General features: G+C 37.6%; 1 protein-coding gene across 4 annotated transcripts in view; it reads left to right on the forward strand.

Moving 5' to 3' along the window:
• RABGAP1L (RAB GTPase activating protein 1 like) overlaps positions 1-13,495 on the forward strand; it is a 706,627-nt gene that overhangs the window by 211,207 nt on the left and 481,925 nt on the right. For 3 of the 4 annotated variants that reach the window (XM_057545595.1, XM_057545598.1, XM_057545602.1), the window contains exon 13: positions 3,270-3,420. In XM_057545595.1, coding sequence (XP_057401578.1) covers positions 3,270-3,420 — 151 coding nt within the window. Of the gene's footprint in view, positions 1-3,269; positions 3,421-5,086; positions 5,270-13,495 lie in introns of those variants that run through there. The other variant, XM_057545607.1, reaches the window with a different exon arrangement.

The raw sequence follows: 13,495 nt of genomic DNA on the forward strand, positions 1-13,495 counted from the left end.
TATAAATCATTATACAAAGTAATTTGAGCCAACATAACACTTAATCAAGCTGTTTGTCCTTTTCATTTTGTCTGCCGTATTGGAAGCATATCGTAGTAGGATGAGTGGATGTTAGGAGGTCATTGTAGAGGTTGTAGAGTGACTACAGTTGGTGGCAGTGGAAGTAGAAGTGCATGGATTTTGGACAGGTTGGGAAAATAAAATGCATTAGACTTCTTGATGGATTAGTAATGGATTATGGGACAGAGAGTAATGTCAACCATAACTCCTAGGTTTCTAATTTGGTTGGATTGTAGTGACAATCACTGAGGTAGGATACCCTGGAAAACGATGAGGTTTAGGAAGAAAGAATATGAGTTTAGATTTGAGCATGTTGATTTCTGGAGCTCAGAATACATGGGCATGGATGATAATGCCCAGAGGCAAGAGACTGAAGAGAATTAGATCACTGAGGGAAACTGGAGAGATTAAAAGCTCAGAACACTTAAGAGGTTAATAGAGGAGAAGCAATCATCAGTGGGGTTTGTGGGAGGGGGGGAAAGAGAGTGCTTTGTTATTGAAGCCAAGGGAAACAAAGTGGTCAACAGTGAAAGGAGTGAAAAATATGTCTTTTGTATTTAGTGGCATAGAGAGAGGTCATGTATTGCTTAAGTGAAAACTGTTTCTAGGAGAGATAGAGAAGCCATGTTGAGTTGAGCTGAGGGATGAGTGTGAGGGGAAGAAATAGAGATAGTGAGTATACAGCGATCCTTTAGAGAAATTTGATGTGCAAGGTAGGAGACAGTATGATATCTAGAGTGTGATGTGGGGTGGAATAAAGGTTTCTTTTATAGGAGATATTTATTGGAATTTTCATAGCTGTAGATACACAGTGATGACCTTGATTTCTGTATAACATGTAATCTGTTTAATTAATTTGAATTCTTATATGATATTGTACATTATGGGACTCATAATTCAGCATATTTTGCATATAATTTCATAGGAAATGAGCTTAGCCCTTTGCACACTGTTGTTTTTAGTTAACTCATTTTTTTTTTTTACATTAGGAGTACAGAAACTTTCTTAGCCCTCAAACCACATATGTTTTTCCTATTCAAAAGTATAATCAGAATCAAATAATAAATTACAAAAAACCCTTTTATGACTGATCCTGGCTCTCTTGTGGTGCAGTATTCTTTTGCTAATCTTTTTTTTTATAGCTTTTTAAAAAAAATTAATTAATTAATTAATTTATGGCTGTGTTGGGTCTTTGTTTCTGTGCAAGGGCTTTCTCTAGTTGCGGCAAGTGGGGGCCACTCTTCATCGCGGTGCGTGGGCCTCTCACTATCGCGGCCTCTCTTGTTGCGGAGCACAGGCTCCAGACGCGCAGGCTCAGTAGTTGTGGCTCACGGGTCTAGTCGCTCCGCGGCATGTGGGATCTTCCCAGACCAGGGCTCGAACCCGTGTCCCCCGCATTGGCAGGCAGATTCTCAACCACTGCGCCACCAGGGAGGCCCCTCTTTTGCTAATCTTAAATTCAGTTGGATAGTGAAGAAGAGGCAGTAGGAAGGAAATCCATGTGTCATACAGTTTACTCAGGTATAAGTCTTCTCAAGAATAATTAATACTCTATCTACTTGACATATTTTATGGAACATATTTAGCTATGGTGTTTTTCCAAATTAACTAAATTTATATTTTAATTGAAGTCCATGAGAGAAATTTAAAGACCTGAAATGGGTTTTTTGGTGTATTATTATAAAAACATTCAAGACCGTTGTAAATATTTCAAACAGTATAGGAAAATAAAAGGAGTACTTTCTCTCTTAATTCCATTACATAGATATTTTGGAGTTTATTCTTCCATATTCTTTCCCTATGCATGTCAAAAGCAGGTTTCAAAATAGTATGTGTTAGGGAGAGAGTGTGAGAGAGAGAATGTGTATTTTAAATAATACCATATATACTATTTTGAAACCTGCTTTTTTCACTTAGCAGCATAATTATGTTCTTTAATGGTGCCGTAGCATGTTACATCATGTAAGCTCTACCTCTTTTTACTTTGTTTTGCTTCAAGCCTGTCAGTATTATCAGCTTAGGTTCCCTAACTCAACAAAAAAACGTTTTCCTTTATGAGGCTGAAAGAAAGCAGAAAGGTCATACATTTGATGGTTTATTAAAGATATTAATGAGATGAGTTTACTTGAACTTTCGAGTTATGGAACTTATTACAGTTTTTCCAAGATAGCTGGACTATGAGAGGATGGGGAAAGCATGGAACATATTTTCAGATGAAGGGCATGCCAAAACTGAGGTCTGGCCTGGAGCTGGAAGAGTGTGTAAAGATAGAGAAGTAGGTAAAGTAGATGGGAGGCCAATTTTAGAAAATAGACATGTGGTTTCTATGACTTTTCAGGCTTAAAACTTGAAACCAGAACCTGGGATGTTAACCAAACCAGAGTACCTCATTAAGGTTTGGAGTCCAGATGGTTACACTAGGATCAGCTCTAAGAGATCAAAGGTGAGCAGCGAAGTAGAGATAAAGTCTGAACAAAAAGGCATAGAACATAGCTCCAGGTTCAAGCTAGGCATAGACTGGGAACTACAGTTCAGTTTCTTGTTCGGTTGGACAGATTATCATAGTAGCATACCTACTATGTGATCATTGACTTCATGACAATGTATTTGTCATTGTTCCAATTCTAAACACCCTTGGAAATGGGTAAGGCTGATAAGTGTATGTTGCTGGGGAGGTGGATAGGTGTATATGTTTTGTAGGAAAGGGCTAGGTTCTTCCTTTAGGAAGCACTTTGGGTCAGGATGTAGAGGTATATAGTCAAGGTGTGATAGGCCCCTGATCTACTTTCAGCATCCCTTGTTCCCAACCCTTACCATACACACGTCATTAGCCAACTTGTCATACATTCATCTTAGGGGATTCAAATGGCTCTTTTTATGCCTTGGAATGCTGCCTAGAAATATATAGTTAACACATTCATTATTCTGAATAGGTTCATAGGATGATTAAAAAGTAAATGAGGAGAAGAAAGAACTTTCCTTGTGGGTGGAATAACATGGTTCACTGATAAAGAAGATGCAATCAAGAAAAAAAGTTGAAGACATTACTAAACTTAAACACTACTATTATTATTTCATGCCCCTCCCTGCCATTTTTCTCCTGATCCAGTCTTGCACTTTTATATAAACTCATCAATATACTTTTCATAACAACAGCAGGTCAGCAGTGGCGAAGGGAGTATGAATGGTTTATTTTCTTGTTTTCTCAGGCACAGTAATCTTGGTGCGCGACCAAAAGGGCTATCTACTCTGGTGAAGAGTGGTGTTCCTGAAGCATTGAGGGCAGAGGTATGGCAATTATTAGCAGGCTGCCATGACAACCAGGCAATGCTGGATAGGTACCGACTTCTTATCACAAAGGTAGGAGATCTTTTCATATTATTCTCATGCAACAGTATATTAAGTAAATCCTGTTTTCATAGCTCCAGTAAGTCATAAATGCTTTGAACTTCTTTAAAAACTCTATTGTTGTTCAGTGAATAGTTGCCTTTTGTTCTAAACACTTGTTGGACAGTGATAAACAATGCACTGTAGTGATCTATGAACACTTAATGCCTTGGCTTTCATTTTTTTGTTCTAGTAACTTTATAACTATTTACTAAGTTGGAATATACTTATATTTCAAGTACTCTCAATTAACCTTTCTTACTGTATGAGATTTATGTACAGTTGTACACAGTATAACTGTACTCTAGTATAATTTTAAAGTCAAATTAACTTAAAATGAAATTATAAGCCCTTCTGTGCTTATGTAACCTTACACTTAAATGATGTGGATAGTTGCCCATATCCTTATCCTGTCAGGAGCCTCTGGTTCCAATGTAAATTCCTTTGCTTATGCCCAAAGAACTGATTTTAGAGCACAGGTAAGGGTAATCCTCGATCCTAGGCTCTCTTCTTAGGTCTTACCTCCTAATTTCTTAATCTACTCTAATAAATCATGGATTTTAAAATAATGGTAACATTTTGTTTGTTTTTTAGAAAATCTCTATTCATAAATGAATTTTTTTGATAAGTAAGACTTTATTCCTCAGGCTATATCAACTTTTAAAATTCTTTAGCCCCTCTGATTCCTTCTTCCCTTCCTTACCTCTTTGCCGCCCTCCCTTTCACAAATATTTTCTGAGTGCCTAGTATATTCAGTCACTGCTAAATTCATGCATTTTTTTAAAAAAAAAACCTTTATAGCATTTTTTATGATTAGTATTTTCTATAGTGGGATGTGCAAGATGATCCATTGATGTTGGGGGCAGAGATGTCTAAAGTTCCATTTGCATTTTTTAAGTTACAAATGCAAAATGTTATTCAGCTATACTAGTATTTGTTGCGCCATGCTAGGTCCTTGGGTCTGATGGCCACTTGTCCCGTGTGGTTCAGGAGTGACCTGGGGGAAGAAGGGATTTGCACACGTTGGAATGGAATAACAGTGGTGCTCACGCTCGTATATTCGCTTTTAGAATACTCAGTTTTCTTGCAGTCTGCTTGTGTTAGATTAAGTGGATTTACAGGTTATCTAGTTTTAAATCTTCATAGGGTAGGTGGGTGGTTCATAAAGACTGCTGTCACAGGATGTTACATATCAAGATATTTAAAGAAAAAAACACACTAATCTGTCCTTCAAGCAAAAATTAATGTTATGGTAATGGATGACAAAGCAACTACTTTGGGAAATAAATTCATGTTATAGAGAAGAATGTTTGAAACATTTAGCAATTTAAACATTACTATGTGATTTTGTGACTGAAAACTACATGCCTGTGTTATTACAAAACTCTTACCATTTTCTTACTTTAAAATCTGGAATCAGAAATTTCAGGTATGTTTAAAACTTGTGCAAATGGTTGCAGAGAATTTGAGACTGATTGTTAAAAATATGAAAATACAACACCTTCTGGTTTATTTGTAAGAATACTTTGAGAAAATGAGTACTCTCCTAGCCAAATTTCAGCAAAATGGTTGATGGGTGGGACTGAAACAAATGATGTGCCTCTGCTTGGATCTATTGCTCTTTGTTATTATTTTCCAGATACGATCATGATTAAAACCATGAACCAAAGAACTGATTTTGGAAAGTTTTCAAACTGTCGTTTTATAAACTGCTAAACAAACATATCAGAAGATGAGGAGTCATATTGTATGATTCTATTTATATGCGATGTTTGGAATAGACAAATACAGAGAGACCGAAAGTAGACTAATGTTTGCCAGGGGATGGGGAAGGGAGGAATTGGGGAGTGACTGCTAACAGGTGTGGGGTTACTTTTTGGGGTGATGGAAATATTCTGGAGTTAGAGGTGATGGTTGCACAACATTGTGAATATACTAAAAACCACTGAATTGTACACTTTAAAATGGTGAATTTTATGTCATGTGAAGTTTATCTCAATAGAAAAATTACACAAAATAAAAAAATTTTAAATGACCCATGTTCAGTATTGAATAGTATTTTTGTAGCATTTTATTTAAACAAACATTTTTCATTTTTAAATGTTTCTCTACATTTCTATGCTCTATAGTGTTTATATTAGTACAGTAGCACTTGTGAATAATAAAAATAAATAATAAATATACGTATATTGGAAGTTTATGCTCAGACATTTTTATTGATGAGGATATCTGAGCAAAAATGTCCAGAGACCATAACTCTTGGCGTCAAATCACTTTTGCACGTAATTAACAAGCTGTATACCTTTAGTGGCTGCTCATGGCATAGCAGCGACTGTCATATTCCTTCCTCCACTAAGAGGCTTTGTTAGTTCATACCTTTTAATATTTCAGACTTCGGGAGAAAAATGAAAATAGTCTCCCAAAATATTATTTATAAACTCCTGACAATACATATGTTCATATATGTGATAAAAGCTTTACCATATATACCAAGCAACATGGTAGTTTTTTTTTTTTTAAACATCTTTATTGAAGTATAATTGCCTTACAATGGTGTGTTAGCTTCTGCTTTATAACAAAGTGAATCAGTTATACATATACAATATGTTCCCATTTCTCTTCCCTCTTGCATCTCCCTCCCTCCCACCCTCCCCATTCCCACCCCTCTAGGTGGTCACAAAGCAACACATGGTAGTTTTGAATATACAATTTTTAGGAAAAAGCTTAAGATCAAGAGACAGAATGACATAAATGTTTTCATTGAATAAAATATTCCTGGACTCCTTTCACTCTGGGGTTCTGGCTGTGATTTACTTTCTGCCTGTGAAGACTGGAGGGAGGAAAAAAAGCCACATTATTTTTCTCTGGCAGTGGTGGGCAGATGCCTGGGCCTTGCCAGTTGTGAGATTTTGCATCTGCTCTGGGCGTTCCATTCTGAATCACATGCCTTCATTCTGTAGTTCCTTTTTCCTGCAGTTTCCTATCCTGAGTAGCAATATCAACCTCCTGATTCTTTGGACTGTAGTTGCGGTGGCAAACCTGAAAGCTAGCAGTGATGTTCCCAATCTTTTGGTCTTCCAGTGTGTAAGTGCCTAAGTCCTTGCATTAAATCCTTTTTGAAATACTTAGAGTGGGTTCTATGTCCCTGACTGAACCCTGTCTGATATACTTGGCATATGCTTGCCACCTTGTTGTCACAAGATGGCTGCTCTACATCAAGTGTTGTGTCCAGAAAAGAGAAGAGAAAAGACAAAGGCAGCCAGACTTGAGGCTAAGGGAACAGTCCTCCAGACTGCCAAGTCTGCCCAAGATTCTGACACCAGCTGCAAGTTTGGGGGGGTCCCCAGAACCATTCTCACTTCATACCAGTTGGCTACAAATTTGGGGGTCCCCATAGACTTCCTCAAGCATGTAGCAAAGTGTTATACTTACAATTACAGTTCTTTTTTTTAAATAGCAAAAGGATGCATATCAGATATAAATCAGAACGAGCCAAAGGAAGAAATACATTGGGCAGAATCTGGGACTGAGAGGGTTCCAAACAGGAAGCTTGCATTGTCCTCAGGGACATATTACCTTCCCAGCATCAATTTGTAGTAGTACCTATCACCATCCCAGGCATTTCAGCAAGCTTTGGTATCCAGAGTTTTTACTGGGGTTTCATCATATGTATATATGATTGATTGAATCATCGCCCACTTGGTTGAACTCAGTCTTTAGCCTTCTCTTGTTCCCTGCCCTGAGACTGGATTGATATCACCTGGCTCAACACCCCTATCCTCTAATTACATGGTTGGCCAGCTCCCATACTTAGTCCTCTTATTAGCATAAACTCTCTAGGGCCCTTCCATGAGTCACCCAAAATGTAAGCATAAACTGTCCGATGTGGTTGGAGGGGCCCACCATGAATGACAAAGATGTCCCTGTCATTTGGGAAATTCCAAGCTTTTAGAGGTTACGTCCCATGAGCCTGGACCTTCCATGAGCCTGAACCTTCCATGAGCCTAGACCTCTTTGGCATATCTCTTTTTGACAGAACCAGGTCTGTCACCCTTTTAAATATTTTTTCCTTAAGCCCCAAACAGCAGCTTCCACTTAATCTCCTTGATCAGGATTCTGTTACATGGCTATCTCCATAGAAAGCTGGGAAATATTTTTTTAAGATGGTACATTGCTGCTCCTCTTCATCCACTGAAATACGAGTTTATTAATAAGAAAGAAAGAGAATAGATACTAAGTAGACAGCTACCTTTCTCTGCTACAGCTGCCTTGTTAGTAGAGACAGAAGTTGAGATCTGTTGTGCAATAATTTATTATGAAAAGCATGTAAACCTAGTAGTTTGTTTATTTTAGGACAGCAAATGTTTACTAATCGCCACTTGAGATTGACTAATAATGTACAATTTAAGATAGTATAATAAATATTTCCAACTTTGCTTTATAAGTCAATGACCACATAAAATTTTTAATGTTATTTCTATCATTAACAGTGCAGTTTATCAAAAACATTTTCATACAAACAACGTAGAAATGTGTGGCTCTGATCATGTGCCTTTATTCAGGCTCTCAAGTCATAACATTTCTGTGAGAGGAAGTACAGTGGTATATTTAATTTCATTGTCTTCCTTGCTTCATAGCCAAACATAATAAAAATAAGATGAATAATGTCAGTATTTAAAAAATAATTTTGTTCTTTCTCTGTGCTTACGGGTAGAAATGAGACAGCAAGTGCTTGTAGCCAAGAGCATTAAGAATGCACTTTGGTGGTGAATGCATATGAGCTTAGGAGCTGCTCAGGAGAAAGAACATAAACACCCAGAGGATTTTCAGTAAGAAGTACCTGCATATTTGGCACTTTCTTGCCCAAAGCTGGTAGTATTTTCTTTTGGTCCAGTTGATTTTTCCTCTCTTATTAAGGGAAGGGCAAGATTTCAAGGTCAGTTAATAACATGGTTCAGCTTGAGCATATAAACTTGCTAAAGACCTCCCAAAGACATCAGATTATATAGGGAAGAAGGAATATGAAGTATTTACAGAAAACCTACTAAGATTTGGCTTCTATGAGAAAGTAGTCTGTTTATCATTAAATCCTATAGTATATAGTGCGCTAGTCCACAATTTGAAAAAACAAATCACATTCTGAAGCATCCTTTTCAGGTTAGATGGCATATAGCAGGCTGGATCCAGCCTATCATATGCTTTGTGTAATCATCAATAAATACGTTAAAGAATAATATACATTTCTGGCTCAAGCTTGTACTTTCTGTTTTGCCATAGACATACTACTCTCTATTACTTACTCTCTGTTCTTCATACGTTGTAACACCTGACCAGCCCTCAAATATATGTGATTTTGTGACTCCATTATATTAGCATATCGACCATTGCCTCAGGGGAGGGAGCTGTCACAGTGTGCTTTTACTTGATTAAGGTCTACTTCACCAGTAGACTCTAAACTCCAGGGGAGCAAGGACCACAACTGTTTTACTCTTTGTGGATACCCTGTGTCTGGTATAGGGCCTGGCATGTACTGGATGAGCAGTAAAATTTGTTTTTGTCCCTCTCACGAGGGACCCAAGGTCATTTGTTGACTTATTCATATAGTCATTTATTCTTTTTTTTTTCTTCTTCCCCTAAATTGTAAGCCTTGCATTGTGTTGTGGATAAAGCTCGTAAAGTGTGAAGCACAGTGTCTTTTTCCAGGAATTTTATCATCTAGTTGGGGAGAGCACAGCAATGGGTTAATTTGAGCAGCAGGTCCTGGTGTGCTAGCCTATGTTGTTTTGCCAGGGAGTAGGTAGGAGCCACTCAGAATTACTGGCATAGAGAGTTTTGCAATGGCCAGTGGGGCATGTAGATTGAGCCACCCTGAATCTTAGTAGGTCAAGGCTAGAGAGTAATATTGAACAGGGAAGAGGGCTGGGGTTACAGTGTGGAACAGTCACTCTCTCTGGCCTTGTTGTTTTTGTAGTGTAATCTATGGAAAATAAAACTTTGCAAATCTTTTTGACTGATAGGAAAAGACTCTAGGGACCAAAGGTTTAAAAAGGATGAAACACTCTAGACTAGATTTAAGATGAAGCAGGACAGGAGCTGCAGGCTAACTGGTAACCTTAATCTGGAGCCGAGGACCAAGCAGGACCAGCCAAAAGAGCTGATCCATCTAAATAATGGAGAAATTCTGTTGATCCCACTGGCAGCATCAAGGAGCTTTTAGGCACAACTTGCCTTGGTGAAGGCTGCAGCTCCACTTTGGGAGGAAATGTTGGTGCTCACTCTGGCGGGAGACCGTGGGTTCAGATTTCAAGCTCTGCTGGTTAGTAGCTTGTGACCTTGGGCAAGTCCCTTAATTATCCTTAGTCTCAATTCCCTCATTTGTAAAATGGGCTTAATAATACATATCGTACAGAATTGTTGTGAGGATTGAATAAGATAATTCATGTAAAGCACTCAGAGCATGCCTAATATATGGTAAGCACTCATTAGTGATAGGGGACGGGGAAAATTATAAAGCAGTATATGCTTCAATGTTAAATGAGTGGCACAGAAAAGAACTTTAGGAAATATGGAGATTACTATGGGTTCTTGATGTCTGTGCAGGTTTCAGGACACCCATCTGAGAAATAAAGAGAAAGAAGGAAAACGAGATGTGTGTAACACTCTGTTATGTACTTGTGCCACTAATTCATTCTTTCATTTATTAAACATTAAGGTGTCTTCTGTGTTAAGAGTAACACTGGTATCCTACCTTGTAGGAACGTACAGTCCAGTGTAGGAGGCAGTCCGGAAAGCAGAGAAATGGTGATGACGTGGTTAAGTGCTGTGACAGAGATATGAACAAGGTGATAAGGGAGCACAGAGACTGGAGCAGCCAACTCTGCCCAGGAACAAAGAACAGGAGGGTATGTTTAGTCTGAGGCAATGCCACTCCCAAAGACACAGAGTTGTGAAAGGTCCTGCCATGGTCAGAGGCTGTGGGAAGTTCAGTATGACCCACGGGGACACTCTACACCGTAAACTCTTAAGTCAGCAAGGATTGTGTATGGATTTTGCTCACCGCTGTGATCTTACCACTCAACGCTAGGACTGCCCTCTAACAGATGCTAGAAAACACTTGCTGAGAGAAGTAGTGGAGTGTGTGATGGGCATTATGTCTAGTGCTTTCATATGCCCTTTCCATGTAAACCTGACAGCTTCAGTGATATAACTCCCATTTTTACCATCAGTGAGATAGGAGGTTCAGAGAGTTTAAGAGACACACAGTTACTAAATAGCAGAGTCAGTATTTGAATCCACAAAGTAGAAAACTCTAAAATAGAAATGAAAGAGGGCGTTCTTACATTTTGTCTTTTAAAGATCCTTTGGAAGGGAAAACTCTTTCTCTGTATTTTCCCCATCATTTAATCCTTAAGGGTAATAAAAGTTTAAAGAAATAAAAGCAGTACTATCCCTTTTCTCTACTTTTGCTATTCATTGTGTGGAAATGAAATTTATAATTTACTTGAGGAATTATTCTGTTTATATCAAGACATGTGTAAACCTTCTAAATGATGGAAATGTTCTAAACAGTACTTTCTAGAATTAGTGATAGAAAAGCCGAAATCACCTAACTTCAAGCCGTCCCTTTTAAAGTGGGTCTTCACACCATCTGTCCTAAAGTGGACTTGCGGCTTCAACCACTGTCTGCTGCTACATGATTTCTGCCAGAGGCTGAGGGCACCAACACGTTGATGAATCAGTGGCAGACTTGTACCGCATATTTCTGAAAGTGTAAGTTCTTTATTGCTTACCATTGAGATTTCTTGTTATTTCTGTTAAATTAAGATTCTTTATAATATTGAGGTGATCTGAAAGGACGATGGAAGGATTGTGACCTTGCTGCCCCTTATAGAAACAAACAGAATTTAAAGCTTCTAAACTTAGGATTAAATCTTAATTGCTGGCTTTAGGAGCCACTGAGTAAATGATCACATTTTCACACAGTATGAGCCATTTGACATAGGGAAGATCGTGTGTGTTTTAGGGAAACCTGAATTTTATGTAGCTTTACAGAACTGTATGTGTTATTTTAGTAATTACATGGTATGTGTGGTATAGTTTATCAAGTCTGCTGATACTGCTTATATAGCATAGGAAATATTAGACTATAATTCTGTGCTTTTTTGTAGAAGTGATCTAATTGATAGCATTCATACTTTATATTTTGTTAAAATCAAAACAAGTTTTTAATTGATAAGCTTTCAGAAATATCATCATAACTCATTTCCTTCTCTCACTTGAATTTGTTTTTTTCCAAATGAATCTTCTCTTCAAGAAGTATATGTATATATGTGCACACACACATACATTTTCTTTTTAAAGGACTTAAGTTCTAGTGTTAGATTGACCTGGATTTGAGTCTTGCACCTCCCATGTATTAACTTGTGATCTTGAGAAGTTATCCCAACTTTCTTTTTTTTTTTTTTTTTTATTTTTTTTATTTTTTTATTTTTTTATTTTTTCATTTGTGTATTTATTTATTATTTTAAAGGAGACTTTACATTTTAGGCTGGCTTTCGATTTACAGAAAAGTTGGAAAGATAATACAGAGAGTTCCTGCGCAGCCCACACCCAGTTTCCCCTAATCCTGATACGTGTCTGTGAAACCCTTTTTTCACTCCTGACTTGCCCCCTTGTTTGAAATAGCAGTCCCAGCTGACAAGGGCGGCTCCTTCCAGCAAAATGCTAGCTGTCTATTCCAAGTCAGATAAGAGTTAGATGAAAGGACCAGGTAGATGCAGGGCAGGCAAATGCCCAGGCCCACACCTCAGCCTGCGTATCCCAACTTTCTAAGCCTCAGTTTCATCGTTTGTAAAGCAGGGATAATAATAGTACTTACTGTGATTGTTGCGGGAATTAAATAAAATGATAAAGTGCTTGGTACATAGTAAGTATTCAAGATATGAATGCATGATATTAGTAATAATGGATATTGGTATCAGTGTATATTTCTACTTTAATATGTGTTTGACAACTTCCAGTCACATAATTTTCATGAGAGCATACTATGTGAACAACAGCTGATGGAATTGAGAAGTGATCTTTTTAGAAGTACGAAAAGTCAGATTTGTCTTTTTCTAATTTTTTTTTTTTCTGACTAGTGAATATCTTGGAATGTTTGCATCCCTAGGCTTGACTTTGTAATGATTATATGAATTATTATTTCAGTGATTATGCATATTCAAGTATATCATAAAGTCAAATGATATTCTCTAAAAATCACGCCTGATGCCTGTATGCTCTAATCAAGACTGCAAGGCAGATATCAATCTCATTCACTTATTAATTCACTCATTTAGTAACTCTTTATTGAGCATCTTTTATGGGCCAGGCTCTGTGTGGTTTCTAGGCCTATGTAGACAAAACGGGCTCTCAACCTTGAGGAGCATGGTCTAGGGAAAGCTAGGCCAGTACACAGATAGATCAAATATATGATGATACAGGTTATAACACGGATCTTAATCAAGTGTGTGGAATACAAAAGAGGCAGTGACAACTCTGCTTGGGTAAGTCAGGGAAGACTTCATGGGGAAGTTAATGTCTGAGGTGGGAATTAAATATGTCTGAGCAAGATAGGAGAGGGAGTACAGTATAGGAGTGGCCTATGTAATGATTCAGCTGCCATTTCGTGACTTAGCTTGCATTATCCTGGAAGCCTTAGGAAGTGAAGTCAATGTGCTCCTTCCTTCCCTCACTTCCACCTCAATTGGCCAACCAAATCCACTATTTATGGGTCAGTGCTTGTCCCCTGGTAAAATGGGAAGAACATAATACAAGTTTCTTCTTGTTATAATAAATATGTGAAGTGAAAAACCTCAGGAAATATATTAAAATGATATATTTAGTTGATTACCTAGGGTTGACGTAATAGAATTTTAACAAGTAATTTTACAGTACCTATTTAATAAATGTTTGAGTACCTATTGTGTGCCAGGTACTGTGCTAGGATGGTAATGCATATTAATTTTTAAAATCAATGAACTGAAAAGTACCATCTATTGGCTAAATA

The sequence above is a fragment of the Balaenoptera acutorostrata genome, chromosome 1, assembly GCF_949987535.1.
Source record: "Balaenoptera acutorostrata chromosome 1, mBalAcu1.1, whole genome shotgun sequence".
NCBI classification, from domain to species: Eukaryota; Metazoa; Chordata; class Mammalia; order Artiodactyla; family Balaenopteridae; genus Balaenoptera; species Balaenoptera acutorostrata.